The sequence below is a fragment of the Squalius cephalus genome (genome assembly GCF_949319135.1).
Source record: "Squalius cephalus genome assembly, chromosome: 13".
Taxonomy (NCBI): domain Eukaryota; kingdom Metazoa; phylum Chordata; class Actinopteri; order Cypriniformes; family Leuciscidae; genus Squalius; species Squalius cephalus.
In genome coordinates, this window is record NC_137134.1 from 16678042 (window position 1) to 16699037 (window position 20996).

At 38.5% G+C, this 20996-nt stretch overlaps 2 protein-coding genes and 1 long non-coding RNA gene across 3 annotated transcripts in view; 2 read left to right on the forward strand and 1 right to left on the reverse strand.

Annotated features, from left to right (window-relative positions):
* The window catches only part of LOC307170201 (complement factor H-related protein 1-like), a 34296-nt gene that overhangs the window by 8045 nt on the left and 5255 nt on the right, over positions 1-20996 (forward strand). The gene's annotated exons all lie outside the window — the stretch shown is intronic.
* Positions 3544-12064, forward strand: LOC307170200 (uncharacterized protein). Its single transcript, XM_079891258.1, has 14 exons — positions 3544-3699; positions 3979-4071; positions 4231-4608; positions 5171-5272; positions 5780-6012; positions 6647-6825; positions 6908-7001; positions 7105-7449; positions 7533-7650; positions 7765-7856; positions 7969-8083; positions 8871-9143; positions 9263-9439; positions 9533-12064. The coding sequence occupies exons 1-14, from the start codon at positions 3546-3548 to the stop codon at positions 9727-9729; spliced, it is 2550 nt and encodes an 849-aa protein (XP_079747384.1). The 5' UTR covers positions 3544-3545; the 3' UTR covers positions 9730-12064.
* LOC307170202 lies at positions 15188-19011 on the reverse strand. Its single transcript, XR_013823313.1, has 4 exons — positions 18824-19011; positions 18265-18336; positions 17099-17135; positions 15188-15332 (listed from the first exon to the last, which is right to left on the reverse strand). It is a non-coding gene; the product is annotated as an uncharacterized lncRNA (long non-coding RNA).

A 20996-nucleotide genomic window follows, 5' to 3' on the forward strand; every position in this document is an offset into this window, starting at 1 on the left:
ATATGTTGGAATGTTAGCACGTTAGCATATTAACTGATGCTATGGAAATGGTCCTTGATCGATTATATCCATACAAGGCCTTAACTATATTAAATTAAAAATAATTAAAAACAACTATTTAAAGTAATTATCAATTTAGTGTAGTAAGAGTATTGGGTCACCTAAAAGCTGCTCTGATTGACTAGGCCAATCTCGACGTGTTAAAATCGTTTATTAGGGTTTCCCTATTCACAGGGCTAAAACAGTTAGTGTATCCCAACAATGTCAATGTTAACATTCAGATTCATATTCTACACATACAGACCTTTCAGAAAAGCATGATTTTTTTTAAGGGGAGGGGGTTGGGGTGCATGATAGGCGAATCTAGGTCGTGGCCTTGAAATGTGCTCATTATATCGACATAAAGCCTTACCTATGTTAATTTTAGACACCTACCAATAAGCAGCATGGTAGGTATTTGACCTAAGTCATCATATGTTAAGTTTGAGTGTGTATTGGGTCACCTAAAAGCTGTTCTGATTGACTAGGACAATCTCGATGTGTTAAAATCGCTTAAAATCGTTTTTTAGGGTTTCCCTATTCACAGGGCTAAAACAGGTAGTGCAACCCAAAATTTTCAATGTTAACATTCAGATTCATATTCTACACATCCAGACCTTTCAAAAAAGTATGGTTTTGTTGGGAGGTGGGGGGGGGTGCACGGTAGGCCTATGTAGCTCGCCGCCTACTTGTTCAGGACCAACACAGTCTCACTCCCTACACGTCAAATGTCTGACGCATGGTCCAGGAACCCTGGCGTCATTTTTTAACGCACTGGGTATACCCTTGGCGTCATTTTTCAACGAGCAGGGTAGTCCTATAGATTGAACCGGGGACGTTCAACGTTGAAATTTGACGTCTTGGGTAAGCACACCACAACATGTTGTCGGCCATTACAACAAGACTATACTACAAAAATAAAAATGAATAGGCTACAAAAAAACGATCTATGCCAGGGCGAGTCAAATGGCAGCCCCCAGATAATTTTTATCTGGCTCTCCAACTGGTTTTTGATGTTTTAAAACCCTCGCAATCTGATATCAAAGGTTTAGCGCGTTCATCAGTGGTGAGTTTAACAACGCACATGGTGTGCAACCGCATTCAGCGGTGAGTTTAACAACACTCAATTTAATGATCGATCTAAATTATGCCAGGACGAGTCAAATGGCGGACCCCCGATCATTTTTATCTGGCTCTCCAACTGGTTTTTGATGTTTAAAAACCCTCGCAATCTGATGTCAAAGGTTTAGCGCGTTCATCAGCGGTGAGTTTAACAACGCACATGGTGTGCAACGGCATTCAGCGGTGAGTTTAACAACGCACATGGTGTGCAAGTGCAACCGCATTCAGCGGTGAGTTTACTCCTATAACTAAAGCATGCTGGATAACAGATTTTTATCGGATTTTTTATTTTATTTTAATAAATATAATATGCTACGATTGTGTTCAATTAATCAGTTTATTTATACATTTTTTTGTTTATTATTAAGTCCTTTAAAACAATTACGCTGACGTCACCGGGTTATCCCAAAGTTCATTGCGATTTTCCTCTCGGTAAGTACGGTACATTAATATACATGGATCTATTATTCTTACATTTACACATCTAAAACTGTTGAATCAGGACAATAAGTTGTGTTTAGAAACTTTAGTTTTGTAAGGTGGCCATTTCTTAGGACGATTATGATAGAATAAGACATTATAAACATACAGTTTTCTGCACCAAATGTGCAGGCTAGCAAAGTTAACGTTAGCTAATTAAATTCAAGTTAATTTTTGTCGCATACAATCATGTAACTTAAGGTACGATCATAGGGGAATATAAGATTTTCAGTATTAAATTAGCCCGCAAAAATTATCCAACATTGTAAATGTTCAGAATGAAGAACGGTTGGCAGATTGGTCTGTTTTACAGTCTCACCCCAAAACGCAAAATTATATAATAAAACACCGAAATAAATCATCCATTTTTAACAATACTACAAATTCATAACTACTACATTGTGGCTCATCACAACTTTTCAACATGAAATAAAACAATATGCACAAACAATAACTAAAGCATGCTGGATAACAGATTTTTATCGGATTTTTTTTTTATTTTAATAAATATAATATGCTACGATTGTGTTCAATTAATCAGTTTATTTATATAGTTTTTTGTTTATTATTAAGTCCTTTAAAACAATTACGCTGACGTCACCGGGTTATCCCAAAGTTCATTGCGATTTTCCTCTCGGTAAGTACGGTACATTAATATACATGGGTCTATCATTTTTACATTTACACATCAAAAACTGTTGAATCAGAACAATAAGTTTTGTTTAGAAACTTTAGTTTTGTAAGGTGGCCATTTCTTAGGACGATTATGATAGAATAAGACATTAGCTTTCTGCACCAAATGTGCAGGCTAGCAAAGTTAACGTTAGCTAATTAAATTCAAGTTAATTTTTGTCGCATACAATCATTTAACGTTAACTTAAGGTACGACTACGATCAAAGGGGAATATAAAGATTGCTACAGAAAACCAGCTAATAGCCATTTGCTAGTTATTTAATAATTAATTGTGTTAAATGTGATTAATTAGGTAGGCATAATGAGACATACTGTAACTTAACTTAAGTGTTAGCTGTAATGTATGTCTGCGTTGGGATTCTTGCGGTTGTGTTGCTCTTTGCCCCCTGTTCTGTGCCCATTTATACACATAGTAGTGTAACTTATAACTGTGCTAATGAAAGCATGGACATCAAAATAAAAAAAGCACATTAAAAAATTAAATCTGTGTTAATTAAAGCTAGTTTTCTAAACTACTATGGCTGCTGAGGGAAGTTTTTGATTAAAATAATCACAGGGAAAAGGAAGTGATCCAGTTAAAAAAATGTGTTTCCTTGTACAAAAGTATAATTAATAACATAAACAGATCATAAAATGGTATTGGTTATCAGCCAAAATGGCATTTTGAATGGTTGGTATCAATATCAGCCAGCCTTCAGTGTCAAGATTAGTCTATTCTGGCCTAATATTTACTATAAGCACCCACACCCCATCACATCACAAGGCATGGGCAAACTAGAGATCAACATTTTCTCAAATTATTAAACCTTTTAGTTATTCAGTATTTATGTAGTAGTATGTAGCCTGATCTTCAAATTTGAATTTATATTCTTCCCCTTCTCAACAGGTCCCCTAGTCCCTTCATCATTTACTTTAACTCCAGCTTCATTACAAAGCAAAAACAAAGGCACTTTTAAGAGCCACATTTGTCTAGTTAATTGTTGTCCGTCTCTCTGTTTCTCTGTTGTTCTTGCTCTTTTGCTCTTCCCCTAGACACCCCTCCCCTTCCTTTTATTGTTGTGTTGTCAGTGTGTTGTCTTGTTTGTCCTTGTTCACCATGAGTGAATCAAATGATTCTGATGTCGATCAGGTCCTTAAGGAGCTTGATGAGCTTGTTGGTCATTCTAAATTAAATTATGAACTCCAGAACTTGGAAGGTTTCATCAATAAGATGCAGGGAGAGCAGGAGGCAACACCATCCACCAGCCATCAACCTGTCCAGAAGGCTCCACCATCTACTAGCCATCAATCTGTCAGGTGGCTGAAGAGAGACAGTGATGGAAATGTTGTCTATGACAAACCAAGATCATCTCGAAATAAAACGGGTCAGTTTTCTTTTTTCAGTCATATTACTTAAATGAGAATTCCTGTGGTTTTCCACATATATCTAAAACGGAGATATAGATTGTTTTACCACTGGGATTGAATACATGAATGTGTCATGTGTCTTGTATGATATTTTATTACATACTCATCCAAAGTGGTATAGACAACGACATTGGGCCAATAAAAATTTGTATCATTCTGTGAAATAAAATGAGCTTGTCAGAATCTATGGAATTGTAATGGTGTAAGGTTGATTTGGGTTTTATTTTCTGCTACAGCTAGTCACCGCTACAGTCGTAAGACAGGTGCTCATACTAGAATGTTGGACAGCAGCGTTGAGATAACTAACTACTGTCCACATAACACTGTTGGTATGTCCTTTATTTTGTCTCTATTAGTTTATTGTTTATAGATTCTAATAATTAAAATGTAAATAACATATTTTTGCAACAGAATAATTGACAGCATACATGTTGCACACTTTGATGGTGTAGAAAATGGATTTTAAATATGATGTACTATTTTAACAGAGACTTTCCTTGAAGAGCTAAACCACTCACAGGGTGATGACTTGGATGATCAGGAAACGGCACCAGCACCACCACGAGCTTCCTCAGACTGGTCTACTCGAAAAAGTCTCCTCTCAGACATGTGGGAGAAGGAGAGACCCTGTCTGGTGAATACCATGGTTGCACAACAAAATTCAACAACTCAGATCTGCCAACAATGTGGCAGTCCAGCTTCTGTCCGTTGTCGTGACTGCCGACCACAACCCTTCTTCTGTGCTGATTGTGATGTCAGTATACACCGAAACCACGTGTTCCACAACAGGGATGCAACAATAGCTGGATTCTTTCAGCCATTGCCTCCAACAACCTGTGTCGTGGAGAGGGCTCTTTCCCAGTGTGGTAAGCTGTATTTCTTTTTTTTGTGTGTACCATTTAGCGCTGCACAATTTTTGCAATTGTAATTGCAATATGATCCAACGCAACTGCCTAATGATAATAATCTGCAAATAATCATGCATAGGTACATTTGTGACATTTGACTTTTATATTCACTTCATCCTCCTTGACTGTGCCACTTCTGGTTGGTGGGTGTGTGTAGTGCGTGAAGGGTACAACAATTCTGATTGGTGAACTTAAGTCGGAGATTAAAGAGACATTTGGAATATTGAACTGAATCATTCACATTCAAAAATCATATTGGAAATGGTAATCGCTTTATCTGTCAAAAAAAGCACAGTTATAATGCTCAGCCCTAGTCTCGTTCTCAGTTTATTTAAATAACTTCACAGTATAATAGGCTTCATAGGAATCTTTTGAGTACTTTCTCTGAAACACAAGTAATGACCTTCTATCTTTTTGCTTTTCAAATCATTGATTTTTTGTTTTATGATAATAGAATACTTCCCAGTTAGTACATAGGATGATACATGTCTTTAATCCCTGCATATGATGTGTCTTTCAGTGTGTATTTTGCCATTGGAGATGCCCGAGAAAATATGTAGTTGTGCTACGGGATCGTTGAGTGTCAACACAGGAAAAGTTGTTGCTGTGGTTACAATGAATGGTAAGAATAAAATGAACTTGAGGGAACATTCAGATCAAGTGGCTGTAGCGTCCATATCACATTCTGGGCAAAGTTTATTTAGATATTCACAAACATCTGAAGTAGCCCAGTGGTGACCTCTTCTTCTGTCATGCTTTCAATTTCAAGCTTCAACAATAGAACAGCTGGAAAGAATTGAAACCACGTAAACAACACTGTCAGTAGGCTGCTTAAACCCCTTTTTTAATTGCTGCCTAACAGAACAACCAGCTGAACTATAATTACATACACTACTTTCTCATTTGTATATGTTGTTTTACGCACATTTCATTTGCGGAAGTGCAGTGAATTATCTGTTCCTCCCGCACCAGCAAATACACCTGTCTCATCCCGGCCAGTCCTGCATAGAGCTTTCAAAACCTGTCACGCACTGCAGTCTTTTGTGTCGGGACATGCGGGGGGGACCCTTTAGTTCCCAGTGCATTTGTCAGATTTATGCATAATACAATGTGTTCTTTATTTTTCCAGGAAGATATGATCTCAGTATGCCTGAGATGAAATGTGAGGCATGCAAAGCCACTTGGAGCGCTGGAGTGGATGACTTGGTCCGCAATGACTACTGGCCGGCTACCCTTCACTTTTCCACAGTGTACGCTACAGATGTGTTTTGTTCATATGAAGAGTTGAAGATGGCAGCACCAGGACTGTCCTGCCAAGCGTTTTTAAGAATGCTTGATCAACGAACTGTCCGCTTTGGCCGTGTGAGTATTAGTGGTGGGAATCACTAACAACTAGTACTAGTATTGACGTGAATCGCAGAATGACAATTATGAACACATTGATTATTGTAATTGGAGCATGTTGATAATATCAAATCAGTAATTTAGCTATACTCGATACATTGATAGAACATTATCTAAGATCCAAAGTCTTTGTAAAAAGTACCATTCAGTTAAAAATCGAAAACCAAACTTTGGTCATGATGTTTTCTGTCCATGACATACAAAGAGCCAAAAGATTTCCCATGATGCACTGGGCTGAGCGGCTGCCTGTGGAGGCTCGATGCTGGAGGATTTGACATCACCTTTGACCTTATTAACTTTAGTTGATAGATGGATGGATGTTATGATTTAACAGAGTTAGGACGTTTCTGTAATAAGGCCCCAGGTGTCCCAATGCTTTTAGTCTATATAGTTTATGCATTTGTACAACAGCGTGCACTGGACATAATTTTATTTCCCTCACTTTTTTCTTCAATGCAAGTTCACTTTTTTAATATCCACCAGGAGAAGCAATGAAAATAGTAAAAAAAAAATTTAAATGTATCAATGTTGAGCATCATGTTTTGATAAAATACTGTGAATTATGTTGACATGTTTTACTCTTCTGAAACAGACTGGGAAGATCACAGCAGACAGCTTCAGAAAAAGCTTTTTGGAGTGGGAGGCTGTTAGATTTGAGGTGGAAAAGATCTGCAGAGAGGATTATTTTGTCTGTCCTGCATGCACCCCAGACATGCTTGCTGTTTCTGTGGATGGAAATCGCAAGCACTACCGCTTTAAGAATGCAGCAAGGTACTTACGAAATGTGTGTAATTTGCAGTGTTGTGTTTGCTGTGTCATATTGAAGTTCAATGTGTACCTTTCTTTCATTTAGATCTGAAGAACAAGCCTTGTTTAAAGACATCTTCATTGCAAAAGATGAAGAAGTAGAGAGATTTGTGGATTACATCCATTCGACCACCAACCATGTAAACTTGTTGTATAATATTTCTAAAAACACTACCAATAACATTTTACAATGGACATTGCTTGGGTGAGTCCTGACTATATCAACCTTTTTCCATGTTGTAGGTCTCTGGAAGAGGTGTCTGTGGAGGGGAGTGGTCAGCTGCCAGGGAAACATCCTCAAGATCCTCAAGTAAAATTGATGAGGAGGGACTTGAGCTTGCGGTCTGTCGTCATGGAGTTTTTCTCGGTGCTCTCAACATGTTTAGGGGGGAAATCTTTGCTTATCCCCTCTACCTGCAGAACAAGCTGGCAAATAAGCCAATAAGCTTTTTTGCCATGGATGTGACCTGCAAATATTGGCCCTACCTCAACAAAGTGGCAAAAAGCTGCCCGGAGCTCCAGCACCTTCTTGGCATGAAACCGTTCCTCTCAGTGTTTCATGCCAAAGCCCATGATTTTAAATGCGAGGTAAGAAAACATTACTATGTCATTGACTGTCCCTGAACACCTGCAAAGATATGCTGGCAGCTTTTAAGTATTTTCTTTAATAGGTTAAATGGAGTGGAGCTTACCAGCAAGGGGCCGGATTGACACTTGGGGAGGAGGTTGAGCAGTGTAACGCCTTCCTCTCTAGGATTGCTGTGACCACAAAACACATGTCCAAAGCAGGTAAGGTAACCACACACTGCACTACTTAGATTGAAAGTGCTACAAGAAAATTTTAGCCAGTGAGGGACATGTGGTACAACACAGATTAGTGTATTTTTTTTTTCTTTTTTCCAGGACGTACAGACATGCTCACACTGATGGCAATGCGCTGGAATCAGCAAAAGTTTAAGAACTTGGCTTCCTCACTTGCCTGCCGATATCAGAAGGTAGAGATGAATATTGTTTTTTTCTTTTATTGTAAATACCTTCTATTGTATAATTTTGTAGGTATAACATTTTTCTTCTTTCGTTTCCTTTTTTTTTTTTGTTTATTTGAAGGCCACAAAACGCCTGGAAAGCCAATGTCTAGACCTGGAAAGCATGAGAACGCAACTGGCAGTGACACAGGTTGAAGTTGAGGGCTGGGTCACTGATATTAAGGAGTGGGCAGAAGGTGAGAGTTTACATGCTTAAATGTCTCAGTTCTGCATAATAATGGGAGACATTCTTCTGCAAGTAATTACTGTTTTAAAATTAAATCATACATACACTAATTTTAGTATGTACACACTGGAAATCATGTCAAAACAGAGTGCCCTGAAAATACCTGAATAGTGCACAGGAACATCGGACATTTCTTGCTGTTAGCGGATCCCATCTTGGCTACGTTGTCATTTTCTTTGGTGTACTCTGTTACATACTTCGGTTACACTTTATTTCGATAGTCCACTTTAGACATTCTACTAACTATAAGTAACTTTTCAACTACATGTCAACTAACTCTCATTAGAGTATTAATAGACTCTAGTAGACAGTCGGTAGTCTGTAGGTTATGGTTAGGTGTTAGGGTTCGGGTTAGGAGAATAAGTTGACTTGTAGTTGCCAAGTAATTTATAGTCAGTGGAATGTCTGTTAGGGGACCAACGAAACAAAGTGTTAGCAGATATTAAGCAGACACTCTACTAATACTCTAATGACAGTTAGTTGACTTGTAGTTGCAAAGTTACTTATAGTTAGTAGAATATCTAAAGTGGACTATCAAAATAAAGTGTTACCCATACTTCTTATACACGCAAAGACATATGAAATTATTTTTGAGACTCACCTGTCCTTCCTCAAGGAGATTTTTTTTTACAAATAAGGATAATCGTTATGACATTCAGTGTTACATTGAGACTTAGCTCATTTTAGTTACTGCCATAATAATGTAAGTGAAATGTTTACACTTCTTTTCTTCTCAGCAACAACATCCCAACAGAATGCCGATCTTGATGCGGTGACCAGTCGAATGGAGGTGCTAGTGGCCAGCATTAAAAGAAGGTCCCAGCGCCTTTACAAAGACACCGATGGCAGCAAAGGTCGGGCCCGGATTCGGTGCAAAATTAGAGAGGAGAAGGCCATTCTTAGCTCTGTTGTTGAAAAATACAACAGTATGGTTCCAGATACAGAAAGAATCGTCTTTGACAACATTCTCTCTGACGAGACAGTTTGGCCATGGCAACTTTCACATGGTGGTATGTACAGAAATCTGTTGACAATTTTGTACGATATGCATAGTAGCAAAAAAAATGTATTCCTTTTCCCAAATTGTCTCAGAAACACAATTGACTTATGTTCCACAACTGTATCCCAGACACTGTAGATTTGAAAACCAAGAGGAAGGCATTTGATGTTGTGATGGCAATAAGGAGGCTTGAGGAGGAGAAGAAGATTGTCCTTTCTGAGATGGCAAAGCATTGGAAATCTCTTTCCACTCGTGCAGACACACTCAAGGAGATGTCATGCCAGCTTTCCAGTGAGGCACTGAAAAGTACGTATTTAAGTAATGTGTTGTAAAGGTGTAATACTATACTGTACATTGTATTTTTTATTTTTTGATAATTTTTTGTTTTACTCCCATAAGGTGAGCTGTGGGCTCTAAATGAAGAAGGGGTTAAGGGTTTCCTCAGCTTAACTTTGAGAAAAAAGCAAGAAGTCACCAGAATGATGAAGCATGCAAGAGACTGTTATGCTCAAGTTTTGACTGGAACAAGTGTGGACTTCCAGAATGATTGGGATGGATACGACAGTGATTCTGAACTGTCAGACGACGGATTTTGAGGAGCTCCTTTGTCTTGATTTCTTATGACGCTTTTCCACTGCATAGTACGGTACGGTTCAGTTTTCTACGGTGCGCTTTGACGCATTTCCACTGCAGATAACGGTACGGATCGGTTCAGTACAGGACGCTTGTGGCACATTTTCACTGCATGGAACGGGACAGTACGGCTCGCTTTAAATGGTACCTGGTCTGTTGAGGTTCCAAGCGTGCCAAACTGGTACTAAACATGACGTGAACACACTGCAGATCACTGGTTGGTCAGAAAGAATCGTCACTACCAGAGTCACTGTATTTGCGACACGAGACACCATTAAAATAGCCAGTAACAGCCACCGCTATTTTAAACTACTTACTTTATTTAGCAGTATTTTGTTTTGCTGCCATCCGTCTCATTTGAAACACGTTGTTCCGTCTTGCAGTTATAAACATCCACATGCCGAAATCAAGAATATAATCCCCTCGATAGGCTTCAATGATCCTGTGTTGTGCGCAGGGGGGCAGGGATTTGTATTATTTTGAAGGTACCCTTTGGGTGTTTCTCAGTATGCGTTCTTCAGCGATCTTGCGTCCTTGTGTTCTCGTTTTACGTCATCATAACCGTCGAAGTTCAGACCCAATTCTCAAGAACGCAAGTACAGAGGACGCATGAAAGAACCCGGATGTGTTCTTGATACCGAGGATGCATCGAATGCAGACTTGAGCTAGTACTCGCCTGGTGTCCCAGAAGTCATTGCGGCCGGTTCCGAGTTCGTTCTTCCAAGGAAGCTTGGCAAGACCGGTCTCCACGAGAACACAAGTCTGTTCTCTGCGTTCTTGGAATTGAGAAACAGCCCGTGTCTCTGTTGAATCCAATGGGGTCGCTGTGTCCATTTCTTTTACTGTCTATGGTTGTGCGTTTGTAATGTGTCGCGTTTACGATGACATCATCGGTAGAGGCGGCGCGGTCCTTAAAGAGCTACTAGTGCAGTGGAAAAGCAACTGAGCTAAACTGAACTCGAAACGCGCCGTGTCGATCACAGTCGTACTACGCAGTGGAAAAGCAAAGCGAGCCGAACTGTACCGGGCCGAATCGAACCAAAACATACCGTACTAGCAGTGGAAAAGCGCCATTATATTTGTCAGTGTTTCCTTTTTAGTTTTTTGACAACGCAAGTTATAGGTTCTCAAGGACGTACACACACAATCTCAACTGGCTTATCATCCGGACAGCGTCTCTTTATTTCCTCCTGTGCCCGCTCGCGGTGTGAAGCATGTGTCAGCGCTATTCTCCGATATGCACTCTAACAATGCAGCCCTATTTCTGAGGAGCAGAAATGTTGCCGTGGGGAGCCACCACGGTCAAATAAACATGGAGGAAATACTGTTTGTAAGTTAGATATGCTTGAATAATGGTCAAGCATACCATTATGAATAATGGTCATTATATCTACATGTGACATTACAACAATAATATTGAATGTAGTTATAGAAACTGAAATTAATTTAACTAACTGTTTTTCCAATAGTCCTCTTCTGTTTATGGTAGAACAAAAATTTTGCAGGAAGGTGGAACATGTCCTTATTCTTGTTAAATTTCCATATGTTCACGTGTAAATATGTGTATTGTAATAATAATAATAAACATAATTCCACTGATGTCATCTGCTGTGGCTAATCTGAGTTTTCAGACAGTTTTACATGGACACACAAACCCATTTTTTTTCTGAATTTGGACTATTGCATCAGCTCCTGCTACAGATGGTCTCTTAAAGCATCCTTGACAGGACTTGTTCAGCTACTTCTCATGTGCAGTGAAACTACATAGAGGTTCAACAAATGCAAAAACTGAAACAAAATTTGAAAATGTGACTTAATTATGGACCCTATAGTGGTTATTATAGACACATAAATCATTTTTTTCTGATTTTGGATGTTTAATAGGAAAATGTTGTTGAATTAAGATTTGCTTTAATAACTACATTTCCTGACCAAAGCACTTTGATTTGGGTTATAAATACTATACAAAACCTACAATTGAGTGTTTAGAAATACAGCCTAATGGCTTGTTTGACTAATTTGCATTTGTTTTTACTTGTACTGTTGTGAAAAACAAACAAAACAACTATTTTGAGATTTATTTTGTATGTAAATTGGGTAATGTGATTTGCTGTTCATGTGTGTTGCTGTTTACGTTATGATTACGTATAGACTCTATGGAGAATTGGCGCGCTGACATGCGCAGTTAGTGTGTAAAAAAAAAAGGGATGTGCGCAGAAAAAGTGTGTGCAGATGAAGAGAGCATGACTCATGTGTTACACGAGATGACCTCAGATAATAAAAGAAGTCAAGTCCCATATGTCCATTTATGCCTGCATTACTACGTTGAACCCATTTACAAGAGAGCTTCCTCTTATGTTCCACAGCCCCTCTTACATATATATATATATATAGCATTCCAAAAAGCCCATTTTCAAATTTTGTAGTTGATGAATGTTTATAGCAGAAACTAAAGAAAAAAAGAAAACTTTTTTTCACACATTTATGTTTCCACACATGTGAGACTTAGTTTGATTTAAAATCACACTGCATTATTAGTTGTTTTAAATTAATTACTTTTTTGAAATAGTAACAATTTAGGGGTTAGTGTACATATACAACATGTGTTTTGGCATTTTTAGCACACTTCTTCCTCAGCCTACTGCACACAGACACAACTCATATCTCATTCAACCAAAAACAAGCTGATGAAGGAGTCATGACATGGGTCAGATATCAGAGGTCATAAACGATGAACCAATCCATCAGCTCTGCTCCTATTGGCACTTTGGTGTGTATATGGACAATACCTTTGACTGGAAGGCCTGTGTTGAAATTAGGTGTTATCATTTAGAACAAACACTCACAGTAAATCAAAAAACCTTGGCAATGATGGAACAAAGTGCTGTTAGAGTTATGGTTAGAATTAGGGTTAGGGTTAAAGAAAAAAAACTTGGAAATGATGGAACATAGTGCTGTTAGGGTTATGGTTAGGATTAGGGTTAGGGTTAGGGTTAAAGAAAAAAAACTTGGAAATGATGGAACATAGTGCTGTTAGGGTCAGGTTAGGGTTATGGTTAGGGTTAAAGAAAAAACCCTGGAAATGATGGAACATAGGGCTGTTAGGGTCAGGTTAGTATATGGTTAGAATTAGGGTTAGGGTTAAAGAAAAAAAACTTGGAAATGATGGAACATAGTGCTGTTAGGGTTATGGTTAGGATTAGGGTTAGGGTTAAAGAAAAAAACCTTGGAAATGATGGAACATATGGCTGTTAGGGTCAGGTTAGGGTTATGGTTAGGGTTAAAGAAAAAACCCTGGAAATGATGGAACATAGGGCTGTTAGGGTCAGGTTAGTATATGGTTAGAATTAGGGTTAGGGTTAAAGAAAAAAAACTTGGAAATGATGGAACATAGTGCTGTTAGGGTTATGGTTAGGATTAGGGTTAGGGTTAAAGAAAAAAACCTTGGAAATGATGGAACATATGGCTGTTAGGGTCAGGTTAGGGTTATGGTTAGAATTAGGGTTAGGGTTAAAGAAAAAAACCTTGGAAATGATGGAACATAGGGCTGTTAAGGTTAGGTTATTGGATTAAGGTTAAAGAAAAAAAACCTTGGAAATGATAGAACATACAGTAGGAACATAACTGTGGGAACATAAGGCTGTGGTAATATAGGGCTGTGGGAATAAAGGGCTGTGGGAATATAGGGCTCTGGCAACACAGGGCTGTGGGAACAGGCACGCTCCCCTGCAAACCATGATATGTAATAATTAAAAAGTTGTCAGAGGACTAACACATTGTTGGAAAGGTCTCAACCAGGAGAGTAACATGTCTAAAGAGGATACATTACTCCTGCTTTAAATACTAAACCTTGAACCCAGTCCATCTTTAAAGGCTTGTCATTTAGCAACAGAAGGTGATAAAAACATAAGACCAGCAGTTATAAAAAGCTCTGGACCTATGCTGTCATGTAGGTATGGTCACCAAAGTTTACCCACTGTAAGAACTGTCAAATATGGTAAAAAAAAAAAAAGAAGAAGCTATTTTCACCTATTTAACGATTCAGTTTTTAAAATCTGAGGAAACCAGTGTGTTTCCCATCCCAATAAACCTCAGGCAGGGTGTATCCAAAATTTTACACTTATAACTTATAAGTATGAGAAATATACCAATATACTTAAAAACTACAACTCCCAATAGAGACTCGTCACAGAAGCTGTTACAAAGTGTGTGCACTTGTAGTTTTCCGGGCTGGGTGGGTGGACATGTTCGACTCCTGTGTTTCTGCTGTCTGCCGCCGCCGGCCAACCGAGCACGTGTGTACAATACATACAAATACATAAAACTGTATTTTATTATTATCTTTATTGTTTGAATCCACAAATACAACGTTAGACAAAAACATAATATTACGAACATTGTGTATTTTTTATCTTCTTATCCGCCGAACGGTACATACAACGTCACTTCCGGAGTCTTCAGCTGATAAAAAAAAAAAAAAAAAGGTGCATAACTTACTGGAGCAGCAAAGCTGAGCAACGTTGTTGTTGGTGACAAAAACAATGATTATATCAGCTGATCGCTGTCCGATTTTGTGAATGAATTCCCGCATTGCATTGTGGGATATGGCCTTTGAATGCGTCTCGTAATGTTCTGTATTACACACAGTCTATGGTATTACAGCATACTGTAATATTTCACCTATAATAAAACCGAAACAATATTAAAATAAATTAATTAATACCATGATAACATTTAAATAAATGTTGAAAAGATAGCGTTATAGTTTTAAACATAAATAAACAACAAAGAAACCCAACTTCCCTGGTCCCTATAGCCTGAAATAATAACATTAAAAGTAAAAGTATATATATATATATATATATATATATATATATATATATATATATATATATTTACACACACACAAAACACATATAATTGTCTTCTGCTTTTTCTCATCCGGGGGACAGTGAAGACTTACACACACACATTCAGTGCATTAAAGTCAATGGTAGACAACAGTGCAGCAGCATGTTTCATGTGACTTGCCTTTTAAAAAAGCCTTCAGAAACCCTCCTGAATTAGAATCCATGCTTTCACATTTTTAGAAGCTTCTGGACCCTCTTGACCTCTGTCCTCGTAAGCCTGTTCGTTTTTCCACCCCTGCCTACCTCAGCTACCCTTTATTCAAAAATGTATGGTTTAGCTGGTGGAATCAACTGTCTCTTAATGGGTGTCAATTAATATGAGTGAAAACATGTCCCACCTTCCTTAAGTGCATCATACTGCAATATATCATTTGACACGTTGAAGAGATTTCAGGTGATTGGCTAACCCACAAAATGAATGGAAAGACATAAACATAAATATAGGTATACTTTGCTTTTTATTTGAACAAAAATCATTTGATAAAGAAAACACTTAATTTATTAACTTTGTATACATAAATCGTAACATCCAAAACCAGGATGGCCCGTAAAGGCGAACTCGACAATTACTGTCTGAGTGAAGTCACACATCGGCAGTCTTGGGACATGGTGAAAACTTGAAGGCCGGCTCCCATGTCTCCTCCCAGATTTTTCCACTGTAAGTATCAGTAACACAAAATCAGTGAAAAACAGAGGAGCCATTTTAACATAATAGTTTCACAGCATAAATATTGTACGCTCTTGTATTTCATTGTTTTTATACAAACATATACATATATATAGTGCTTGATGCAATGTAACATAAACATCAGCCACTCTCATCGATAAAGTCATTGAAAGTAAACAAGCCAATAGCCGATAACAGTCAACGTGGATGATCTTGGTCGATACTGATGTTCTGCCAATAAATTGGTGAATGTCTACTTCCTACATAGAATCACACAGGGGCAATTATTCATGGCATCAGGTATGGTACTGAAAAGAGCAAGTGGCTAAATCCTGTAGACAATATTTGACACTGCATTTAATCCATCCTATACCAACAGTGTAACCAATAGTCTAATTAAAATACAGGTGGGTCTCCAAAATTACAGTATTGTGCAATATTTCAAGCCATTTTTTATATGATTAAAGCTTACAGCTCATGAAAACCAAAAATCATCATCTCAAAATATAAGAATAAAGAGGAATACAGATATGTTGACCTTTTGAAAATAAACGAACGAATCTGACTCTATACTTGGTCTGGCTGCTTTTGCACAAATTACTGCATCAGTGTGGTGTGGCATGGAGGCCATCAGTGTATGGCATTGCTGAGGTGTTATGGAAGGCCAGGTTGCTTTGATAGTGACTTTGAGATTGTCTGTAATGTTGGGTTTGGTATCTATCATTGTTCTCTCTATGGTGTTAAGGTGAGATGAGTTAAGCACAGCAATACCATGCTAAGCAAACCAGTAACAAGCAGTTTTGGCACTGTAGCAAGGGCAGAGTCCTGGTGGAAAAGGTAATCAACATGTACATAAAGCTTGTCAGCAGATGCAACCATCCTCTAAAATCTCCTGGTATAAGGCTGCATTGACTCTGTACTTAAAGGGTTAGTTCACCCAAAAATCAAAATGATCTCAGTATTTACTTACCCGCGCGTTGTTCTAACCCTGTAAGACCTCCATTTATCATCGCATCACAAAATATTATATTTATGATGGAATCTGAGCGCTGGATAAGTCTTCCATTGACTTCCAAGGGGCTTAAACTTGCTCGATTCAACTAAGCTGTTTACGTAATCTATCTGCGCAAGCTTCTGGGTTCTACGGCATACGCGTGACCTGCGTTGGCCAATAGTGAGCCTGCGTGGTGACGTAGAACCTCAAAGCTCTGCGCAGTTAGACTACGTAAACAGCTTTGAAGCAGAACACAAGTAAATGGATATTGGAATAAATTCGCAATTTTTGTTTGTTTTTGGCGAGGAAAAGTATTCTCGTCGCTTGATAAATGGATGGTTGAGCGACTGGAGTCATTTGGACTATTTTAAACGATGTCTTAATACGTTTTCTGATCGAGCAAAGTTAAGCCCCTTGGAAGTCAATGGGGAACTTATCCAGCGCTCAGATTCCATCATAAATATAATATTTTGTGATGCGATGATAAATGGAAGTCTTACGGGGTAAGAACAACACGCGGGTGAGTAAAAACTGAGATCATTTTGATTTTTGGGTGAACTAACCCTTTAAAACCTAGTGGACATGACAATTCTCTCAACACTGCTTGTTGGTTGCAAAACTTTGAGACCACCTGTACATTCAAACTTTTGTGTGCTACAATATACATTCCAACCGTTATCCACCACCTATGAGAAGGTTAAAAGTGGAAACAGAAAGGAGATGTATAAAGGCAATTTTAACCAATATAAAGCAGTACTTACCATGCAGAGCAAGGTAACCATTTGACCTTAACTTCTTCTTTTCCCTACAGAAAGACACATACATATAATAATCAGGTTTATAATGTCATAACTTTTGTGACAAGGCCACTTTGCCTTCAGTAGGGCCGTCATTAAATTCCAACCCTGCATAAAATAGAAGGATAAGGAATATGAATTTATATACCTCATGGGATTCGCAATAGCCTATCATTTCTTAGGATTGTCACATTGTGTTGAATGTATATACTGTATGTTTGAAAGTATTCTGAATTCATATGCTAATTATAAAAAAAAAAAAAGATTTAATTCAGTATTAATAATATTGGAGCTTTAGACGGCTAATAATTATGTCATAAAAATATTGTCCGGTGTGGCTCTGTTTTGTTACATTAGCTTTGCCTTGTTGTTAATGTCCAATTGACCCAAACAGCGCTTGATTGACAGGCGATCTGACCAATCATATTTCGCCATCCGCCATTTTGCCTGACAGCACCGTCAGGAGAGATAGTAGATTAACATGCCAGGATTTGAACTTGAGAAACGGAGTGTACTGATGCTTTTCTGCGGTTAAAACAACATTCCTTCTTATGTTCATTCATGTTTAATTGATGCTATAACTGAACTAGAAGGAAGAGATGATCGGTTCACAAGAAGCTTTAACTGATGCTCTACTGCAATCTGACAGACACATTAAAGAACCACAAAACGTTATTTACTGTTTACATTGTACTGTTTACTGGTACATTTGACCAAATTTGAAAGGCGAGACTTTGTTTAATATCAAAAGTAACTGAAAAGTAAGCTGGTCTGTTGTCAGTCTCCTCTCTGCTCCACAATGTATTTTTCACTGAGTAGGAACATAGCTTGTCGGGCATAGCAACAATAACTAAGGGAGGCGGAACTTTGTGAACGGTCAATTGCAATGACGATGTCTACTATAAAAACGGACTCATTAAAAATATGTTTTTCCAACTCAAGACTTGTCTAAGTCTGTTTAAAATATGAAGATAATGTAAAAAGCACAGCAATTACTCTAAAATACCCTTAAATGGGCTCAAATTACCACTTGCTTCAATGGTCAGTATTTTGTGATATGTGAAATGCCAGATAAGCCACATACAATGGAGAGATGATCAGACAGCCTAGTGAAAAATATATTTCTAAACTTACCTTATGTATCCTTCTTCCTGTTATGGATTCATATCGGAAAACTTGTTGTCTACTACATTTCCGGCAACCTTAAATGACAAAAAATAATAATAATAATTAACCATAAATGACAAAAAAAACTTAAAATGAAACAAACAAATTCTTAACTAAGTTTCACAAAACCTGGGGAACAACAGTAACCATTGTCCTTGAACTTTGAAAACGTCAGAAAAAACAGCTAAATAACTAAAGAATACATATATTAAAGGCCATTCACACCAAGAACGATAACTATCTGGGCTGCCCACTGATGTGTGTGATATGTGTGTGTGTATTTGTATTCATCTCTACTTATGTGTGTATTGCTCATTACTCTACTCCTAGAGTGTGTGTTCAGTACTGAAAGGTATGTATGCAAGGACAAATTCCTTTGTGTATCAGGCTGGCCACTAAAAATTACTCACTATTAACTAATCGATTGGACTTAAATTCACCTGAAGATTTCTGTATTTCATGAATCATGATTACAAAAAGGGGAAATTCATACATAGTGTGCTAAGACCAAAGTTCACTTACACTTTCTTCTTTTTTTTGGTGGGGGGCGTTGTTCCGTCACAGGGAGAGAGACAGGGTATAAATCTAAAAGATAAAATGTCTCCTTTTCCTGGGCCTGATGCTGGGGTTCTGGCTGGGCCTGATGCTGGGGCTCTGGCTGGGCCTGATGCTGGGGTTCTGGCTGGGCCTGATGCTGGGGCTCTGGCTGGGCCTGATGCTGGGGCTCTGGCTGGGCCTGATGCTGCGGCTCTGGCTGGGCCTGATGCTGGGGCTCTGGCTGGGCCTGATGCTGGGGTTCTGGCTGGGCCTGATGCTGGGGCTCGAGCTGGTCCTGATGCTGGGGTTCTGGCTGGGCCTGATGCTGGGGTTCTGGCTGGGCCTGATGCTGGGGCATGGGCTGGTCCTGATGCTGGGGCTGGTCCTGATGCTGGGGCTCTGGCTGGGCCTGATGATGGGGCATGGGCTGGTCCTGATGCTGGGGCTGGTCCTGATGCTGGGCCTGAGGCTCTGGCAATGTTGTTGTGGAGTTCCCTACAATATTGTATGTGTATGTTAATTTTCAATATTTCCCCATCATGAAAAAACCCAGTTTAAAACTGTCATGACTTAAATGACATAAATCCTACCTTCTTTGATCAATATAAAATTGTAGGCCTTTCTCATGGAGGCCACAATTTTTAGGTTTTCTTCAGTGGATGGCAGATCGGTCACCACATCGGCCGCCCACTTTCCAGAGGCCTTATCCTTTTTGGCAAAAAATAGAATTGGGACATAGCCCAATGCACTTAGTTTTTTCACCTGTAAAAATGCAGACAGCAAACATTAGTTATTCCCAGTCCACTGCATTATTTTCCACCCTATTGAAAAAAAGGCATTAAATACATTAGTGCTACTGTTTCTAATATACACAATTACCATAATCAAACTTAACAGCTTTTCCCCTTAGAAACAAAAACATTACATATGTGATCTATCCCAGTGGTTCTCAAAGTGGATTTGCTTTGAATGAGAAAGTTGTGCTTCATCATTAAGAAATGCCTATCAATGACAATGTAATGATCTAGAATCTACATACAATCTTGATTGTAAATGCACTAATAAATTAAAACATTAACATTTAACTTTTTTTGTGATTATGACTAATCAAGTTAATCTGTTGTAAATCACTTCACTCAGGTCATGATGAACCAAGATAGCTGATGTACATGGATGAATGTTTGAGTCAGTCCACATCATTAAGGGATTCAAATTCCAAAGTTGACTAAAGACCCAGTTACACACCAGCTAGAAAACACAGAATAGTGAACCTGGACACAATTTCAAGAAAATAGAAATGGCATCAAAGTATACAAACGGTAGCAAGCATATGCTTAATTGTTTTAATTATGAGGGGGTCCTTGGAAATTGTTCTCCCACACAAATGGTCCCCTTGGCTCAAACCGTTTGAGAACCCCTGCTTTTGACACACAAAACAAAATATGATAATACATATATGAAAAATACATTTTGACTGGACTCCCTCTTTATGGCCAAATATCAACCTGATCCAAACACTCTCCTCCCCCCTTAGATAGTCTACCTGTCTCTCCCCACGGAAAATGTAGGTTATGGGACAAACAGAAACATTCATTTGGGAAGGCCACCAATGAACATAAAGTTAAAAATCATAAAATAGCCAGCTGCTCTACAGAATCTGGACTTGGTCCTACTCCAGTAGGTATGGCTGAATCCTTTTCTCTTTTAATGTGACATTAGCCTACTATCTCCCCTGTAGTAATTCAAATGCTTTTTAAGTTGTGGCTTTGAAAAAGGACATCTGGAATATGGCCTTGCTTTTACCAACACATATTTTGCACACAGAATGGGTTTCATGCATGTCCTCAGTTATTTTGTCACGTCATCATGCACTTTCTCTAAAATTACAGCAGCGCAAAGCACTATAAGCGTGAAATGCAATATTCACATGCTTGTAGTGGTAGTGTAAGGGAGCATGTTATCTACAGTACTTAGCCTACATAATCATGCAAGACTGTCTTTAATAGTGACTCTGGGTCTGAATTCTGTGATCTGCCTTTAGCAGAGACAGAAACTTCAGTAACATGCATTGTCTGTGTGGTACTAAAGCAAGGTTATGTTTACAATGTAGCCGGTTGTATATGTAAACAAATGTAACTGGTCAAAAAGAAAGTCTATT

What these genes read in the sequence shown, in the direction of transcription:
- LOC307170200 (XM_079891258.1), top strand. Translation starts at nt 3,546, where the DNA reads ATGCAGGGAGAGCAGGAGGCAACACCATCCACCAGCCATCAACCTGTC. An exon ending in TGCTGTGGTTACAATGAATG is followed by an intron (nt 5,273 to 5,779) that starts GTAAGAATAAAA and finishes TTATTTTTCCAG; the next exon opens with GAAGATATGATCTCAGTATG. An exon ending in AAAACACATGTCCAAAGCAG is followed by an intron (nt 7,651 to 7,764) that starts GTAAGGTAACCA and finishes TCTTTTTTCCAG; the next exon opens with GACGTACAGACATGCTCACA.